At 41.5% G+C, this 19,009-nt stretch overlaps 1 protein-coding gene across 1 annotated transcript in view; it reads right to left on the bottom strand.

The window, feature by feature from the left end:
• The window catches only part of adgrv1 (adhesion G protein-coupled receptor V1), a 181,614-nt gene that overhangs the window by 11,672 nt on the left and 150,933 nt on the right, over positions 1-19,009 (bottom strand). Inside the window, 2 exon segments of the mRNA XM_034238439.1 lie at positions 1,711-1,888; positions 6,322-6,507. Coding sequence (XP_034094330.1) covers positions 1,711-1,888; positions 6,322-6,507 — 364 coding nt within the window.

Raw genomic sequence — 19,009 nt, 5'->3', positions numbered from 1 at the left:
ACGTTAAGTACTTTGTCAGGCTTAATATTTATCTGTAGATAGATACCCCCAAAGTTTTTTTCTTATTTAAAAGAAGACCTTAATCTGTTATTTAATGTTTAAATAAAGGTTAATTCGTTTTTCTGTTTTGCACCTCCTCCTATTAATATCTTTGTACATTCTGCACTAAACTGTTGTATTGTAGAGATCACTTATAGTATCTTCTTGATTTTTTATATTCTATATTTATACTTTCCCCCTATGAAAGTATGTACTCTTAATATTTTTAACAAATAAAACACAATAATTCAATAACGTGCTTTAACCACTAGGCGGTGGACACAAGGTACACACAGCCATAATAACTTTGTATTATTAGTGTAGGACACTTGTGTTTTCGTACAACATCTGAAGATGTGTAGTTTTATTCATGCTTTCACATAATTTTACAGCATATTGCTATACTATTTCAGACTCAGTATTTACATTCTTACATTCAAAGAAAATCAGTAATATCTTTAAAAACTACAGTCCTTTTATATCAGCTGTGCACCGTTATGGTGTAAATATAACCTATCTGTGAATTAGATCAAATGTAAAAGTCAGCCGAATTAGTGTTGATACTGCAAGGAGACGTATTGTGTGAAGAGAAATTGAAGACGTTGTTTAATTGTTGAATATATTTATGATCCACGTCAAGTATTCAGTTTCGGCGGCATTTTCTCAGTTTTTCCAAAGGTCTTCTCATCAGGGCTCTATAAATAAAGAACTACGGCAGATCTGTAATATACAATGCAGCCGAACCGTGTATTACAATGCCGTTATGTGATGACTTTCAAAGAGAAAAGCAAGAGCGCTCGGAATTAAGTATTATTTTATTCTTTTAAAATGCTTTCCGGATTTCATATCATATAAACACCAAATCCCAGCATGCATTGCGGCTAAAACATCCAATAAGCAAGCTTAAAACCATAGCTGAGGATCTTGGGTAATCGCTCGAAATGCCTACGTCTGTTTCCGGTTATTTTTATTTTGAAATTCAGTTCCTGACGGACGCCAAAGAAGCCCGAGATTATGGAATTAAACCAATAAATAAAAGCAAGGATAATTGTGTGTTATTGGTGAGTAAATAACAGTGTGTTATTTTGAAAAGAATAACAAATTAGAAGGAAAAAAAGATTTAAAAATACAGATTTCAGCATCCTAAGGCTCTGAGCCCCATTTATTTTCCTCACAGACGGCAACAAAAGTCCGAAATTATACGATTTAAAATAAAAGCAATAACTGTGGCTTGATATTGAGTAAGAACATGTTTTTATGAACCACACAGCTTCTGGTCTTCCTCGACCTGACCGGAGAAAAAGACGTGCTGCAGGCACGAAACACATTACCAGTAGAAATACATTGCTTTTAAAATCGTGCTGTGCGACACGAAAAAAAGGGGCAAATCGTGTTGGTGAACACGAATCAATAGATTAAAAATCCTGTTGGTGAACACGAAATGCCATGAGACTGGGTTGCACCCTCATATAATGGCTGGGTTAGGGTTAGGGTTTCAAGTGATAACATGAAAATGCTTATAGATACAGAAAATGTAAGAGAATTAAGAGATTTTGAGTTGTTTGCAGGAGTAATTAACTTTTTGAAACACTTTTGTCAAACACATAATGATGTAGTGTCATAGAAACAGTGTGAGGGTTCAGTACAGCAGTGTGTTAGTGGGATCCTCACCGGTTTTTAAGGCAAATATAAGGTCATCAAACTCCTGTGACTCCTCGTCCTCTGTGACCAGGTTGGTGTTGATGAAGCCTCCCTCCGTGCTGTATGTTCCCATCACAGGACTGGGTTTGAACATGCTGCTGGGCTGACTGCCGGGTCGCAGCGACGAGCGCTCCCAGTCTGCCGACACCTGACACACAGACACACATTTACATACAGGCAAAACACAATATACATTTTATGTTTGTGAATATTCAGAGAGAACTTTGATTGAACCCTTTACGTGTAAGGTTGAATCAGATGCATTGCAACTTGATGGGGTATGGGTTTGGATAGTACATACATTTGAATTCCTGCTTAATGACACTTAATAAAAATGCACAAGGTATAACAACTGAAAGTTCCTGATATTTTAAACTTTGTTTGAAATGTGAGATTTTTTTCTTAAAAGCAGTTAAATAATATGAATAGAACATTTTATTTTTTAAAGCACAAGTTCACAGTATTCAACATTATTTTTTATTATAATATTTCTATTCTTCAGATTTTCTTTGATCTTTTATTGGACATTTTCTTTGATCTTAATTAGTATATTTATATGACATCTTATTTTATTTTATATAATTATTGCACATTCTAATTCTTAAGTTAATAACTATAAACATATTAATAACATTTAATTTTATAAAACATTTTAAAATGTAATTCTCAAATGGAACCACTGCCACTAAACCTGATTTCCCCGAGGATAAATAAAGTGTTTCTGATACTGATTCTGGTTATCATAAATAACACAAACCATATTAATATGGAGAGAGTAAACATTTGTACACATTAAAGCCTGTGTTCATGCGTAATTAATAAAGATTAGTTCCAACCCAAAAACATGAACTTCACATGAACGCAGGGCACAATCAGGTCGACCAATCTCATCAGTGACGCGCACACACACACACACACACACACACACACACACACACACACACACACACACACACACACACACACACACACACACACACACACACACACACACACACACACACACACACACACACACACACACACACACACACACACACACACACACACACACACACACACACACACACCATGTATACATCACTTCAGGGGACATTACATTGACTTACATGCATTTCCTGGAGACTTATCCTAACCTTAACCATAACCAACACATGCCTAACGCTAACCCTAACCCTTACCCTAACCCTAACCAAGTCGTCACCCTAAAATTAATTATTCCCCTCATGGGGACCTCCATTTTGTCCCCATAAGGGAGGCGAGTCCCCACACGTGACTTAGGTCCCCACAAGTATAGTAATGCTAGGCCACACACACACGCACGCACGCACGCACGCACGCACGCACACACACACACCACACACACACACACACACACACACACACACACACACACACACACACACACACACACACACACACACATGCACACACACACTTAATTCAGAGGCTTGCTGGAACTGTCAGCCGTGTGATCAGGTCTGTGATGAGTTAGGGTCATGCAGAGTTCATGTTTTCCGAGCACCCCAAAGGGTTAAGGCCAGAGCACGGGGTCACTGCAGGTTCATGGGGTGAGAGCAAGGTCAGTGGGTTTAGGGTTTCACACTGACTCAGACAAACATCATGGAGAAGATGCTGTCAGACGCATGAGATAGATCACTGCCTTTTCTTTAGAGGCCAAAAGAAGCAGAGAGAAGGGATGCTTTATTCATGCACCCATAAAGCGTCTCAGAGGGTCAGCGGTATCATCCGACCCCTGCAGTCAACATGTCAAAGTGTCCGTGGGCAAGATGCTTAACCCCACATTGCTCCCAAAAAGCATGTAGACTTTATTGAAGTGTAGCTAAGTCTGTAGGGGCTTGGCTTGGGAACAGAATGGTCGCCGGTTCAAGTCACCAAAGGTCAAAAGTATAGTGTGGACTGGAAGGTAGAGAGGTGTCCTTGAGTCAATAAAGTGGATTCTTCTTTAAAGTCACTAAATCAAGGTAATGTGATGTGTAAAAGTGAATGGCAGAGAGTGACATCAAAAGAGGAACCTGACAAAAGGGATTGTTATCACATGAAGTGTGTATCAAGCTCTTCTCCACAACAACCAGATGAATCCATCTTCTTTTCCACTGGGCTCATTTATAATGAATGCCTCAGCTGTCCATGTTAATGCATAAGTGTGTATGTGTGTGTGTGTGTGTGTGTGTGTGTGTGTGTGTGTGTGTGTGTGTGTGTGTGTGTGTTGTACAAGCTTGTGAGGCGCTGGTCTGTATCGGGTACATAGCGTCCCGGTGAGGTGAACTGAGCGCCACCAGGCACCTCAGATCTGCCATATCCACTCTGAGGTAGGCAGTGAGCGGACGACTCAAAGCTTTCAATAACAAATTCAACCCAAAAAACGATCCTCTCCCAACAACCCTGTTCTTATCAGATTCTTTATTTGAGTAAAAGTAGGAATACTATGGTCGTAAATGCCTCCATTAGAAGTAAAAGTACAAACGTATTAACATCAAAATGTACAAAAAGTACTCATGCTGCACAATGTCCCATTTCAGTATAATATAAAGAAAACAACTTTTATCATCTAAATGTACTTAAAGTATCCAAAGTAAAACTACATTTCCTCACAGAGTCATGTCAATGTTGAGCAAAATGCACTTCAAGTATCAAAAGTATTTATTATACATAATGTCTATTTTCACAGTATTTTAGAATATTAATTTTCCATTTCTCAGTTTTTATCACCAACAAATACAAGTCATAACATTTGAATGTTGGAGTTTGTCATTGTTAAGCCGATTCTTCTTACTTTTTTTCTGAAATGTGATGGAGAAGAAGTAAAGGTAAATACTCAAATAAAATACAATCATGTCAACACCATACCTAAGAACAGTACTTGAGTTAATGTAGTGGCATTACACACCTGACACAACTAACACTTACTAACCCTTACACTTAGCGTTCTCTATCTGCTCAATTCTTTTTCTCACAGTCAAATCTCAGAGGTAAGTGTGCTCTCATGAATAAAACGAGATTAGTGGATTCCTGTGTGTGAAGAGGGATCCAAACAGAGAGAGGGAAGGGGGTAGTTCCCAGGAGAAACAAAGTTAAACCTGCCCCATTTTCTCTCCTTCTTCCTGTCACCAGCTCACTCCTTATAGGGAATTCTCCAGGGATAAACTGGCTTAGGACACAGGAGGTACAGCACGGGAGTGTGTAGCATGTTTTTAGTATGTGCTGTTCTGCTCTGACAGAAGGGGTTGATGTGGTTGAAGGTGGGCGTTATACACAGGAATGGAGTTTAACTAAGTACATTTACTCAAGTCTTCAGTACTTTTGTGAGATACTTAGTCACACGCTTAGTTTCACCATTTAATGTTACTGTATTTTAGAGGCAATTATAGTACTTTTTACTTCACTATACTTCTTTAAAACTCATAGTTACTAGCTACTTTTTGCATGTTAATACACGTAATATGCTTATATACGATATTTTGCTGTTTTTCTAGCAATAATCTACCGAGAAATGTAAAAAAAACATTCAAATTGGCTCAAAATGGACAAACTACAACAAAAAAATAATATTTTATAATACTGTCATAAGAAAATAGTCCTTCTGCATACTGAGTACTTTCACTTTTGATAGTTGCATTTACAACCATTTAGCTGCTTATACTGTTGTACTCCTACCTAAGAAACATTTTACATTCAGTATTGGAGTAATTTAAGACTCTTCGTAATTCTACTTAAAAAACGGGTCTAAGTAATTCTTCCACCTCTGGTTACACACACATAATGAGCATCAGTCTAAAGCAGACAGGCCTAAAGATAGTGTGTGTGTGTGTGTTTGTGTGTGCGTGTGTGTGTGTGTGTGTGTCCTAGTGAATAAGAATGTTCCCGGTGGAGTCACGCTCAGCTGATGTGAGAAATGTGTGAAGGAGGACCAGGAATGGGCAAATACAGCCATGGGAATGAGGGCATGGGAAAAAAAGGGAGGGATGAAAGTAAACCAAGGTAAGGCTAGAATATATTTTCTAACGATTGTAATTATAAAGTCTTATTTTTATATTTGTGCTTTCATCCTATAAATCACGAGAGTAATTTACTCATCTATGCAGCACTGTGTCTCCAATTGAGTGAAGAAGTTTAGATGATTACACACATCCTAAATTAAGGCGGATTATCTAGAATGATTGGAGGAGAATCTTAACGATTTAGAGGTGAAACAAAAAGTGAGTGCTCCCAAAATATCAGTTATTATCCCACATTGCATAGAAAAATGTGCTCTGTAAAGTAAGTGGACTGGTGCTGCGTCCTTAATGTTCAACAAAGACGATTTAAAACGGGATGACATTATATTCAAATCTACAAGAAGAAGATCTAGGTAATAAAAAAAACACTATTTTGCCCTGTTATTAGATGAAGATATAGTTAAAAATGTCTTTTACTGAAACAAAAATAAATCCTTAGACCTGGGAAATATTTGGGTGACAAACACTGTAAATTAAGCTTCATGTGTGTGTGTGTGTGTGTGTGTGTGTGTGTGTGTGTGTGTGTGGTGTGTGTGTGTGTGTGTGTGTGTGGTGTGTGTACCTCCTCCATGGCGCTGATGAGGTTTTGTGTAGACTTGTTGATGTCGCCGCCCACAGTGGTCGGCCCCCCTCCCTGGTAGGTGGCGTCGGGACCCTCATGGCCACTCATCTCCACCGTGTAACTGGCTTTAGTCGGCCAACACAGCTGGTTGTGCATGACGAAGAACACAGCGAACACATACAGGCCCTGCAGAGAGAGAGAGGGGGGGAGGAATACATCAGACTTTAATATAGCTGGCTTTATCTCTGTTTCATATAGGCTCTGATTCTGGAGGCGTCATGGAGGTTTGTAATGTAATCCAAGCCCTAAAAGCTTTAAAGGTCACCTATTATGCAAAACCCCCATGTCTCTTCTACACAACATGTGTCCCCTCTGTGGAAAGAGACTCTGAAAGTTTCAGGAAAAAAGATTCTCTCTCTTTTTGTCCTGATCCATTTCTATAAAAACCTGTCTGAAAATGAGCTGATCAGATTTTGGCCACTTTATGATGTCATAACTATTTGTTTGGCTTGTGTAACCATTAGCCAATCACTAACCAAGGTAACCCCCCCCCCCCCTTATCACCTGAATCTCCTCCTAGAGCACCATTGTGTTCTTTGTAACCAAATCTCTCTCAGAGGGGCGTGGGGAGGGGCTCCTTGTTTTCATCTAAAGTAACAGACAGAGAATCAGCACTTTGGAAACAGGGCTGAAACAGAGGGGATTATGGGATGCTGCAATGACCTGTTTGGTGTTTGGAGCCAAACACTTCAGAGACATGTTTTGTATATATCTGAGAGCTATAATATATTGATGAAAAACAGTATAATAGGTGACCTTTAAATGTATATTTAAAAATGGCAAAACATAATGATACATTTAGTTAAATCAAGTCATTCTGTAGTCAGGATGAAGAAATGATTAGCATCAGCAGCCTTCAGTCTGTAAAGACTCAGCTGGGGAAGAGGAAGGTCACCGGTTCAAGTCCCAGAACGGACATTGAGTGGACGACTTCATCTCTGCAGCCATGACGTCATTGGCACTCTGGTATTTCTACTTCCTCCACTTCCTCATCATTACCAAATCCTCTAACGTCCACAGCACCGGCCTGAGAATTACCCCAAAACACCGAAGTGTCAAATACCACAGGGCCGTCCCACATCTCACAACACCCATCAGCGGGCGGTGAAGACAGACAGAGATGGAACGCACAACGCACAAGTGTGTGAATGTGTTTGTGCATACAGGTGCACACAAACATACAACCTACCCTCACACACAGAAGTTTAGAAATGCGAAGAGTTTTGTTCAGTCTTATTTAAAGTGACAAGAAATGTGCATAATTGAGTCTCCATAAAATGTGTTGAGGAGCAATCCTAAAAGACCTGCATGCTCTAGATCTATAGAACTGATTTCTTTGATTGCCTTGTTTGTGATAGGTGATGTGGTAATTTTATGTATATAGCACTTTAAAACACAAGAACATTCAAAGTGCATTAATCGTTAAGAATGCATTTAAAACATAAAAAAACAGTCATTTAAAAAAGAGAAAAAAGAGAAAAAACCAAGCTGGAACACAATAAGACTTATATAAATTACAAGAAGACAAATAACAGTGTATTGTAATCATCATTAGGCCTACTCATGTAACGGTGGGATATTGACATAGAAAAGGGACTATAAACAGCGCTGATGGTCCCGCTGACTGGATAGTGCATGTTTATGGGTGTCTGTAAAACAGGAACATCCAGCTTGTAAAAAGGGAGAAAAGGGCTGTGAATAAATACAACACATGGAAACACCTCACAGGTCATTAGTGGAGTTTTATAGCTTGATGTTACTGAAAGAGTCTGTGAGTGCTGAACGTAAATGTCTCTGTGTGGACAAGAGAAAGACATTTACAATACTGTATGTCAATTAGGAAATGACATATTTATGGGTTGAAGGCCAGATTCAGACCCCATTTACACGGGAACGTTTACGCACAGTATGCGTTTTCAAAAAAGTCTTCCGTTCACACCTATGGTTAACACGCATTCGATTCATTTAACGTGTCCGTTCACACGAGACCGCTGGAAACGCTGGAAACGCTGTAGTACATATGCCAGGCCTGTAAGTGGCGCTGCTGCCGCCACAAAATACACCAAAAGCAGCGAAGAAGACCCCGGAGCATGGTTGGTTGCCCTTCTGTTTATTCTCCGCGGTGGACGCATACATCCATGGGTGGACGGCGTGTGCTCTTGCTGTAAATCTCTCCGGTAGTCCACCAGCAGATGAAAAACAGCCACCTCTCCACCTTTTCCAAGGTACGAGGGAACCGTGCGGCAGAGTTCCGTTAAAAAATGTTTTCGCCGGTCAACATGTCCGTTAAAGTTTAAATATTCCGGACAAAATTAGAAAAGTGCCGGTCAAAGGTATTATTTGTTATTTATTTAGCATTTTAAAACAAATTGATAACTACTCTATATAATGCAGTGACGTGCGGTGAGGTTCATGGCTGGTGAGGCACTGACTCTTTCAGAGTCAGATTTACAAATATTATATTTTGACTTTAATCGAAATATTCGGTTATTTTCAAAAGCTTTTTTAGTCTGATGCTTCGATTCATTTTAAACAGACCGTTCAACAAAAGGATACCCAAAATCTAAATATTGGATTGTTCTTTCTTAGTAAGATCCCATTTGCATTACAATTATGGTCTTACCTTTACTTGAAGATGAAGTCCATGCTATCCTTCTGGACAACAATCTCTATTACTTTTTTGTAAAAGTCCTCCTTATCTTCCTGTAGTTTCAAAAGTCTAGTTTGTTGTTCGCGTCTACCGTCCCTGCGTAGAATAACAGTAGCAACAGGAACCTGTGGGCTCACTTGCGCCCCCTTCAGTGCGGCAGAGGTTATGGCTGCCTCCCCTGGTGCTTTTGATACGTGAAATAAGTTATTTAGAGACTATTAGTTGGGTCTAGAACCTCAATTCCGTGACCATTCTTCTGCTAAGATGTTTTGACACTTGATTTGACATCATTGGACCTTTTATAAAAAATATAGACCCAAGGTCCCTCCCAAAAATCCCGGCAATTTTTGCTAGAGGGCCAAATCCAAGATGGCTGCTCGCGCCATCTTAAAAAATTAACTTTTGAACCAGAGCGCCTAGAGTCATGTGTAAATGCACTTTTTGAGGTAAGTCGGCCACAAGGATTCAATTTCTGACATCAGTTTGGTGCGATGACATCGTTCGGACCCACAAATCCAAGATGGCCACCATCCGGTCGAGAAAATATACACGTTTTGAACGGGAACATGCAGGATCACGAGGTACCGGTCACGGCAGTAGAACAAGCACTCACTGTTATAAACTGAAGTATATATATGTACTATATATGGGGGCGGAGCTTCCTACAGGCGATATAGGCGTTTGCCTAGAGCGCCACCCAGAGGGGGGCGCCACAAATAAAAAAAAAAATTTAAAAAAAAACGTTTGCTTGGCGCAGTTTTGGCTCTATATCTGCAACCATTATTTAAAAAAAAAAAAAAATAATCTAACATAAGGGAAAATGAGCCAAAAATCTAAAATGGTCGGTCGGTCTAAGAGCCTCAGCTTTAAGTGTTCACAGTCAGAACATGCTAGAGCGCTGTGCATTGATGGGTATCTGTCAAGTGTTTTTAAAATTGAGCGTTGAGGAAAGAAAGACTAACGTTAGAGAACTGTGAAGAGGCAAAAGCCATCGGGGCGCAGTATAAAAACAGAAGAAAAGAAGAAGAAGAGAAACGTGCCAAGTTGAAAGGTAGGCTATGCTCTTGTGGACATGGGCATGATCTGGAGGATGGCAACTCCATCAGCAGAGGATCGGCGGACGCAAGATGGCAACCCATACAAGTGGTCGGACTATGTCCACAAGCTATCATCTATTATCCTTGCACGCCATCATAATGCTCACCGTATCATATGTGTGAACGACCCGTACGACACAGCATACTCGACGAAGGATGACGAGCGAGACCTGAGGGTACAGGGAAACACACATGTGCCCAACACCTACATGAAATTGGGTGACACATTCCCCACTGCCAGAATGTTCAAGACGCTGCTGTGTAGCTCCAGCAACAAGGGGCGGCTGCAGAAAATGATATGCAGCTACCTGACCGATCTTGCACAGAGTGTTGATGTGGAGATTGTCTACTCTGTCGGCTCCCACTGTACCAACTTATCAACCCAACAACCGATGCAGAACTACAGCTTTGACCAGTCTGAGGCTGACACTGTCCTGTTCTCCACCTATGTAGTTTTGCGCGAGTCAGGCTACAGTGGTCCAGTTGTCATCGATGCCACTGATACTGATGTATATGTTGCGGCAGCACTTATCTCACAGCAGCTGCCAGGTATGCTCTGTATCAAGAGGAAGCAGGAAACGGTACGCTGCTGTGACATGGCAACTGACATGATGGCCGACTGTATTGTGCAGCTGCATTGTATGACAGGCTGTGATGCAAACTCAGGCTTTTACGGCAAAGGTAAGAAGTCTGTGTATGACCAGGTGGCGAAGAGCCCTGTTGCCCGACAACAGCTCTCGCGATGTGGAGATAACCTTGCCCTGACAGAGGAGGTGCTGGAGCAGCTCTTTGCCTTCACACGTAGCATCATCTACGGTGACAACAAGAGCAAAACCATGGCTGAGGCCCGTGCTGCTAAATGGAGGACCATCAAAAAGAAATCCTTCATCCGTCTCCCTCCGGATGCCGACAGCTTGCGTCAACATTGCCTCCGTGCCAACTACCTGGCGTATCTGGTGCGCCATCCATCGCTAAAGCACCATCCCTCACCAATCGGACATGGTTGGGAGCTGGTTGGTGGTTGCTGTCGCCCTGTACGTCACACGCGACCCGCACTCCCGATGCATCTACCTGCACCAAGGCCAACTGAAGAGGGACAGGAAGATGAGGAAGATGAGAGCAATGATGATGACGAAAATCGAGTTGCTGCTGTCCAGAGAGGCGATTCATCGGAATCGGAGGATTCAGAATGTAGCGAGGCAGGATGCTCTGATTCAGACTGATACGGACTCTCAGTGTCATATTGATAAATTTAAAAAAAAGCAGAATTGTGTTTCATTTGTGTTATTGTTCAAAACTTGCCATTTCTCGAGGCAGCATTTTTGCGTTATTACATGTTGTTTGAAGTGTTCTCATTTGCTAACTAGTCAAGTTACAGCTAATAAAAGTATTTTATTTGAAGGTTAAGTAGTTGTATATCTTGTCATACATTCTTATTTCATGGTAAAATATTAATATGCAGATTATTTGCTTATAAGTCGATCAGTACTCAAAACGTGTGTAATTTCTCGCCCGGGTGGCGGCCATCTTGGATTTGTGGGTCCGAACGATGTCATAGCGCCAAACTGATGTCAGAAATGGAATCCTTGTGGTCGACTTACCCCAAAAAGTGCATTTACACATGACTCTAGGCGCTCTGGTTCAAAAGTTAATTTTTTAAGATGGCGCGAGCAGCCATCTTGGATTTGGCCCTCTAGCAAAAATTGCCGGGATTTTTGGGAGGGACCTTGGGTCTATATTTTTTATAAAAGGTCCAATGATGTCAAATCAAGTGTCAAAACATCTTAGCAGAAGAATGGTCACGGAATTGAGGTTCTAGACCCAACTATATGGATGGCGAGAATAAATGTAATAAAGCGATCTACAAACATTACATTGGTGACCTACAGTGAGATGGTAACAGGCATGCGCTTAGGGCCCGCTTTCCAGCCAGTTTCTGTGGGGTGACGCCAGAGATGGAGTACTCGAGTCGGACTGGAGTGCCGATTTTCGGGACTCGTGACTTGATTCGGACTCGCGCACTGATTGACGCGACTCGGACTCGTGAATTCTCACGCACGATGACTTGGACTTGGACTCGGACTCGAACACAGGTAATGATGACTCGGACTCGGACTCGGCTCGGACACTCCTTGGATGACTCGGACTTGGACTCGGACTCGAGCAAGTTTTCTCTGGAGTCTGATGTCCTCTGTGTCCTGGCGTGTGCACCTGCGAGGCGAGTTCACGTACTGGGCGCGCCCCCGCTGCTATACCAGTCTAAAGATGTCCAGAGACACACCCCGCATCGTGCTGTATGCTTTTAAAGATTTAGTTTCCATATTGGGAAAGAGCAGCGCAAAATGCACATTATGTGGACAGAAGATAGAAGAGAAGACTGGGACAATGTCGAATTTCAATCGACACCTTTCACGGCGGCACCCAGAAAAGTAAGTAGAAATGCTATTGTTAGCTTGCTAACCCACGTTAACGTTAGCCACTAAATTGACTCCACAAAGGTTTTAAGATGTCGGGTTAGATGGAGGTAGGGGTTGATATCACATCCTAGGGACCAAGTGCAGTTTTATTGTCTAGATAGATACTGTTAAAAAGCTATACATGTCCTTGGTGATACTGCAGATGATGAGTAGCCTAGCCCTAGCCTACAATGAACGTGAAAATTAGAGACTGAAAATGATCTCCGTCACGGAGGCTCCATAACACATTACTCTAAGGATGGAGTTCATATATATATATATATATATATATATATATATATATATATATATATATATATATAGGTAGGCTGTATTGAACACTATCATCAGAGTAATGTGATCAAATCAATAAGTAAAGATTCAGCCGATAACAGGAAAGCACATGGCTACTTAACATGCAGAATGTCGTCATTGTGCATGCTAAGTAGCAATGTGCTTTCTGGGGCTTAATCTTTATTGATATCATTTAAACGTTCACTTATTGGTTGTTGGACATTGTGATATTATTAAAAGCAATGTAGAGGAGCTACAGCTACATTTCAACACATATATCCACTAAGATTAATACATGAAGACTTGTGACTCGGACTTGACTTGGACTCTTCTTGGGTGACTCGGACTTGGACTCGGACTCGAACACAGGTAATGGTGACTCGGACTCGACTCGGACTCGGACACTCCTTGGGTGACTCGGACTTGGACTCGGACTCGACTACGACTCTCCCTAGGTGACTCGGACTTGGACTCGGACTCGAAGAGTGGGGACTCGAGAGTGACTTGGACTCGTGAATTGGTGACTTGACTACAACACTGGGCGACGCATTCTGAGGTGAGGCAGATCTCATCTGTGCCTCACTTTACCCCACAGTAACTGGATTGAGCGCGCTCACAAAATAATTGCCCGCGCTACATTAGTGCCCGCGCTCCAGCCAGTTACTGTGGGCTTACGAGAGGCAGAGCTCGTCCCTGCCTCACTTCTCATCGCTACCCGTAGTTGTAGCGGAGCTCGGCAAATTTGCTGATTTTGACTATAAAAAGCGATTGGAATCAAACAGAAATCACATTTACAAAACAGATCAGTGGAGACATGTTATTATTATTACTATTTAGTTTTTCTTTAGTTGTTTTTCCGTTACATTGGAGTATGACAGGTGAGGCTCTGCCTCCCCTGACTGCACGTCGCTGATATAATGATATAATAGTCTGACAGCCCAGCAGCAGCAGGAGACGTGGGGAGAGGGAGACGGGGCTATTTCATCGTTATCAGAAAATGATCGTGGCGTACACACGGAGTCGTTTGCCCCCCCAGAGCGTTTCATTTGCAGATACACGCTTTACAACATCAGGAAGATACGTCCCCAGCTGACTCAGAAAGCGACTCACGCCTAGACTACTGCAACTCCCTCCTGGCTGGTCTACCTGCATGTGCCATCCGACCTCTGCAGCTCATCCAGAATGCAGCGGCTCGTCTGGTCTTCAACCTTCCTAAATTCTCCCACACCACTCCGCTCCTCCGCTCCCTTCACTGGCTTCCGGTAACTGCTAGAATCCACTTCAAGACACTGGTACTTGCTTACCATGCTGCGAATGGATCTGGCCCTTCCTACATCCAGGACATGGTTAAACCGTACACCCCAGCGCGTGCACTACGCTCTGCATCAGCCAAACGACTCGTTGCGCCCTCGCTGCGAGGGGGACCCAAGTTCCCATCGGCGAAAACACGTGGGTTTGCTGTCCTAGCTCCAAGATGGTGGAATGAGCTCCCCATTGACATCAGGACGGCAGATAGCTTGCACATCTTCCGGCGCAAACTGAAAACTCATCTCTTTCGACTCCACTTAGAGCGTTAGAACTATTAACAAAGCACTTTTATACTAATAAAGGACTGGCTTACCTAAAGCCAGTTGAGTAGCACTTGAAATGTTTGGCTCTATGAAACCTGATGTACTTATATGATTCTGTTTTCTTCAAGGTTGTGTCTTCCTGGTCGAATGTACTTATTGTAAGTCGCTTTGGATAAAAGCGTCAGCTAAATGCAATGTAATGTAATGTAATTTGCAGATCTATCCACCTTGGGACCCGTTATCGTTTGCGGGGTCCGTTTCTATCGTTTTGTTATGGCCTCGTGTAAATGAAAGGGCTATACGCAAGAGAAACTATGCAGATACAACCCGCATCGTCCACGTGTAAACGGGGTCTAAGTGTTGTGAAGAGAGTGACTATCGACAATCTTAATTTGATCAGATAAAATTAACTTTAATTATTCCAATTGAGAACATTGTTTGTTACAACATCATGTCTTTGCACATGCTCAATTATCAACAAACACAAGTTAATTTAGGCTTGTAACTAATACACCAGCACTCGTATGACTTGTTTGAAGTGAATATATCTGCACTTTCTTTGTAATTCAGAGTTTGAATCTTTACTGTTTTTGCACTTAATGTATGTCGCTTAGGCTTAAAGCGTCAGCCAAATGTAATGTCATATTTTGTGCCTCTACTGTGACATGTGTCCATGCTTTAACGTAAATGAAACTGTGAAGCTGGGAGTTCTCTTCTAGCCTTAGGTGAGGAGTGGTTATTGCTTTAAGCTGAAACAAGAAACAAATGAACTCCCCTTGCGTGATAACATGAGACACACAGCAGCCGGGTGTGTGTTCATGTATGAGGGTGTTCATGTGCGGGTGTGTGTGTTGCCATATATGACTGATTAGCACAGATCATTATGTGCAGCCGGAGGGACAGGCTTTACGACCACAGGTCTGTTATGTAACTGTTCCCTGGTCAGTGGAGAGGCCACGTCTTTAGAGATGGAAAGCTCAGAGCAGAAGGAGAGCAGGAAGGTCAGGGAAGGCTGAACAAAGTACAAAAGAGGGACCATGAGGAATGCTATGCTGTATGAGGGCAGGAACATTGGAGGAGGTGCACCACTTCTGAATACAACACTACTTTTGAGAAGTAACAATGCTACAAGTAGAGGAATAAATGGCCAAAGAAGCACAAATATGTATTTTCATTATGTTACAATGTAAAGTTTTGGTAATGGACGGCTGTTTGAAGATATCTTTCTGCAAAATGAGTTTCCTGGATATAACGCATTATTGAAAATAGTGAACATTTTGTCTTCTTCAAAGAGGACCATGTCTGCCTTATTACATGTATCTCTAAAATTGGACTAGAAGTTCGCAGAGAGGCGTTTTATACAGTAAAGCACATATTTAATCAATACCTATGTACTATATCTTTGTAATACACTTATGACTTATAGGCAAACATGGAATAGGAAGTCAATGATCCAGGAGTGTACACTTTTGTCTCATAAAAATTAGGATACCAATCACAAAATCTATTTATTTATGTTCAAAAGACTATTATCTTATAATAAAGTGATTTTACTTTAAAAATACTTTAAAGTTATTTTACACGTTTTCACTGGCCGCTACTTCACTTACTATTATTTATGTATTTTCATATTGCTGCAACTTGGATGTTTTTGTTCTTATTTTATTTACGTATGCATGGTCTTTTTTTTATATAATCGTCTACTAATTTTCCCTTTGATTTTTGCTTTGTAACACTGCAATTCCCCCGCTGTGTGGCAATTAAGGATTTCTGATTCCTTATTATACAACAAAAAGGGAATAAGAAACATATAGCTACAGATTGTCTTTGATGGGTGAAGGAGAAGAACAAAGTCTTCATGTAATTCTAAGAAAATAAAGCCCACAAAGTCTAACTCATATGAGTGTTTGCTGTTGCCTGCAGATAATTCTCTAAGCCTACTTCCCCTAAATACTAATCCTTTGCAGGCTTCACACAGCTGATGTGTGTGGACACGTGGGTCTTATTTTCCATATAAAACACAGATATCCGGTGCCCTATTTATAGGCCATTTCAAAGGTTGCATGAGGAGGCTCGGGGTTGAATTGGATTGTAATGGAGCGTGGTGCCGCTCCACCGTTGAGGATGTCTCTGACTGAGAGTTCACCAGCAGAGGAGGCGCCACAGGAGGAGATAATGAGGCATGGTGCTGCTGAGATTCGATTATTGTCGTCTAATTCAGCAAGATGTGGCACAGATGTAGATCCAGAGTGGAAAACGATAGATGGAAGGAATATGAGAAGAAAAATCTGTGGTCTGTGTTTAAAAAAAGTCTAAAAGATGATGAGTTTCGAATACCCTTCTCCAGACCGCAGGTTGCTTTCTACGAACACAGCGCTCAATAAGCAAAGCCTAATCTTTCCTCTGCAAAACAAACACTGTTGTGCACAGCTGTAACATCTGCAGCTGTTTAATGGTGTTCACTAATCAGCTGGTGGGAAATGTGCCACACAACCACATCAATAACAACAAGGTGAGTATGGAAAAAACTCCTAATGGAAAATTCTCTGTATGAAGGAAAGAACAACAACTGCTCTTCTATACTTTGCAACAGAGAGCTGCAGAATAATGACTTCCAACCTCAAGGCAAAATGGAAAATATAAGCGTGGAAGACCTGAATAAATGATGAGATGTTTAAAGGAGCAGCTTTTGGAAAAATAACCAGAAACAGCCTGTATAATATTACAGGATAATACTTATATTTACAGTTGTTCAACACACTCCTTTTTGACCATTAAAGGGGCCCTATATTTATGCTACTGTCTCCATGCTTTAATGTTCAAAAAGCTCTTTATTTTTCCTCTCATACTGCCTGTGCTGCAGCAGCTCTGTCTGAAACCAGAGCCCAGTCTGCTCTGATTGGTTAGCTGGCCGGCTCTGTTGTGTAAGTACACCCTGTAGCGAGTAAAACTCTAACACAGAAAATACCTGTCTATGCTGCCCCAGAACGCCTTGTTGGAGATTTTATTTTTCCATTTGTTTCTTCCGGGAACCAAGTGACGTCATGCGGTTCCCGGAAGAAACAAATGGACCAATCCGCGGAGGTCCTCACACACCAGGACCTTTAGCGTAACGTTTCAACTAAGACTCATGCTCACAGTGTTTATAAACCTTTTTCTTACTCAATATCAAGCCACACTTATTGTTTTTACTTCGGCTGTGAGTGTTTGTGTGTGCTCAGGATAAGTTTCGCGCTGTCCCTGCTGTATCGCTGTATCGCTGACCCGGAAACCACACCAGTAAGCCAGATCATCACGCCTCGCAACGTCTCGACCAATCAGAGCACACTGGGCTCACAGGGGAGGGGGCAGGAGCTCCAGCAAGCCGTTTAGGACACGGAGTGAATACCTGGTGAATACACTTACTATAGAGATGCTGTATGAGAAACCAATGTGAGTTTGAAAATTGCACAATTTAAATCTATTTTAGTAGACCTCAACAATGGAAATATGATCAGTAGAAATGGCCATGACATGGGTGGGACCTTTAAACTTTAATCGTAATAGAAATGCCACAATAACATACCAGCTCTTTTACTGCTTTCCCTTTCTCATTCAAAGCCAAATAAATTAGGTTTTCCTCATAAAACACACACACACACACACACACACACACACACACACACACACACACACACACACACACACACACACGTCTAATTGAAACCATGCTTAGTCCATGGAGTTTCCAGGCAAAATGGTGCTTTGTGAAAACTGGGTCAGACGAGTTTGTTTACTTCTAATCGATGTCCTTGATGCACTTTAGCTTTGGGGACCTTTACCTGTCTGTTCCACTCAGATGAATCCATCATTATTTGGACGCTGCAATGTACGAGCGAGGATTTAAAATCAATTGCCAAAGTTGTTTTTTTCTTCCAGTGAATGCTGAGATTGAAAACGTGGCTGCGAGGGTTAACTTGTCGCCATTAGTTTTGCCTGAAGCCAAGGGCAAGCTGTAAAGGGAGGTAATCTATTAGGCCGGCGTGAGGCTCTTTTATGTTGTGTTTTCTCCTCACAGTAGAAAGGTAGTTGATGGGTAATTTAGGTGAGATTGTGTGTATACCCACATGTTATTTGTGTGAAAACAGACTTTGGAAAAAAAACTCGGAGACCTCATGGTACTTAGTAAAAGTTAAGTGCACATAAATCACTATAAATGATAAAAAGAGATTAATCTGGGGTTTACCTCGAGGCTAAAGGCTGGATCTTTGAGGAAATAAAAGTAAAAATGTTAGAGAATCTAGGAAATATATGGTCTCAGGACAAAACTGAGAGGCTCCTGGGACTTCATCAAACACATTCAAATCACTACAAAATGAACAAAAGAAGTTTTTCTTCAAGATTAATGCAACATTTTCATCTCAGTCAAGAGAAAAATGAAAGTAAAAAAAGAAACTGAAAATGAAGGAATCTATGGTCGCATTCACACCAGATTCACACCTAACGGCCCGTCCACACAGCGGCGTGCGTTGAAGCTTGCCGGCGGGCGTGTCTGACACTTGACCAACAACCAATCACATG

Source organism: Gymnodraco acuticeps, unplaced genomic scaffold (assembly GCF_902827175.1).
Source record: "Gymnodraco acuticeps unplaced genomic scaffold, fGymAcu1.1, whole genome shotgun sequence".
NCBI classification, from domain to species: Eukaryota; Metazoa; Chordata; class Actinopteri; order Perciformes; family Bathydraconidae; genus Gymnodraco; species Gymnodraco acuticeps.
This window is presented reverse-complemented; position numbering and strand designations above follow the sequence as displayed.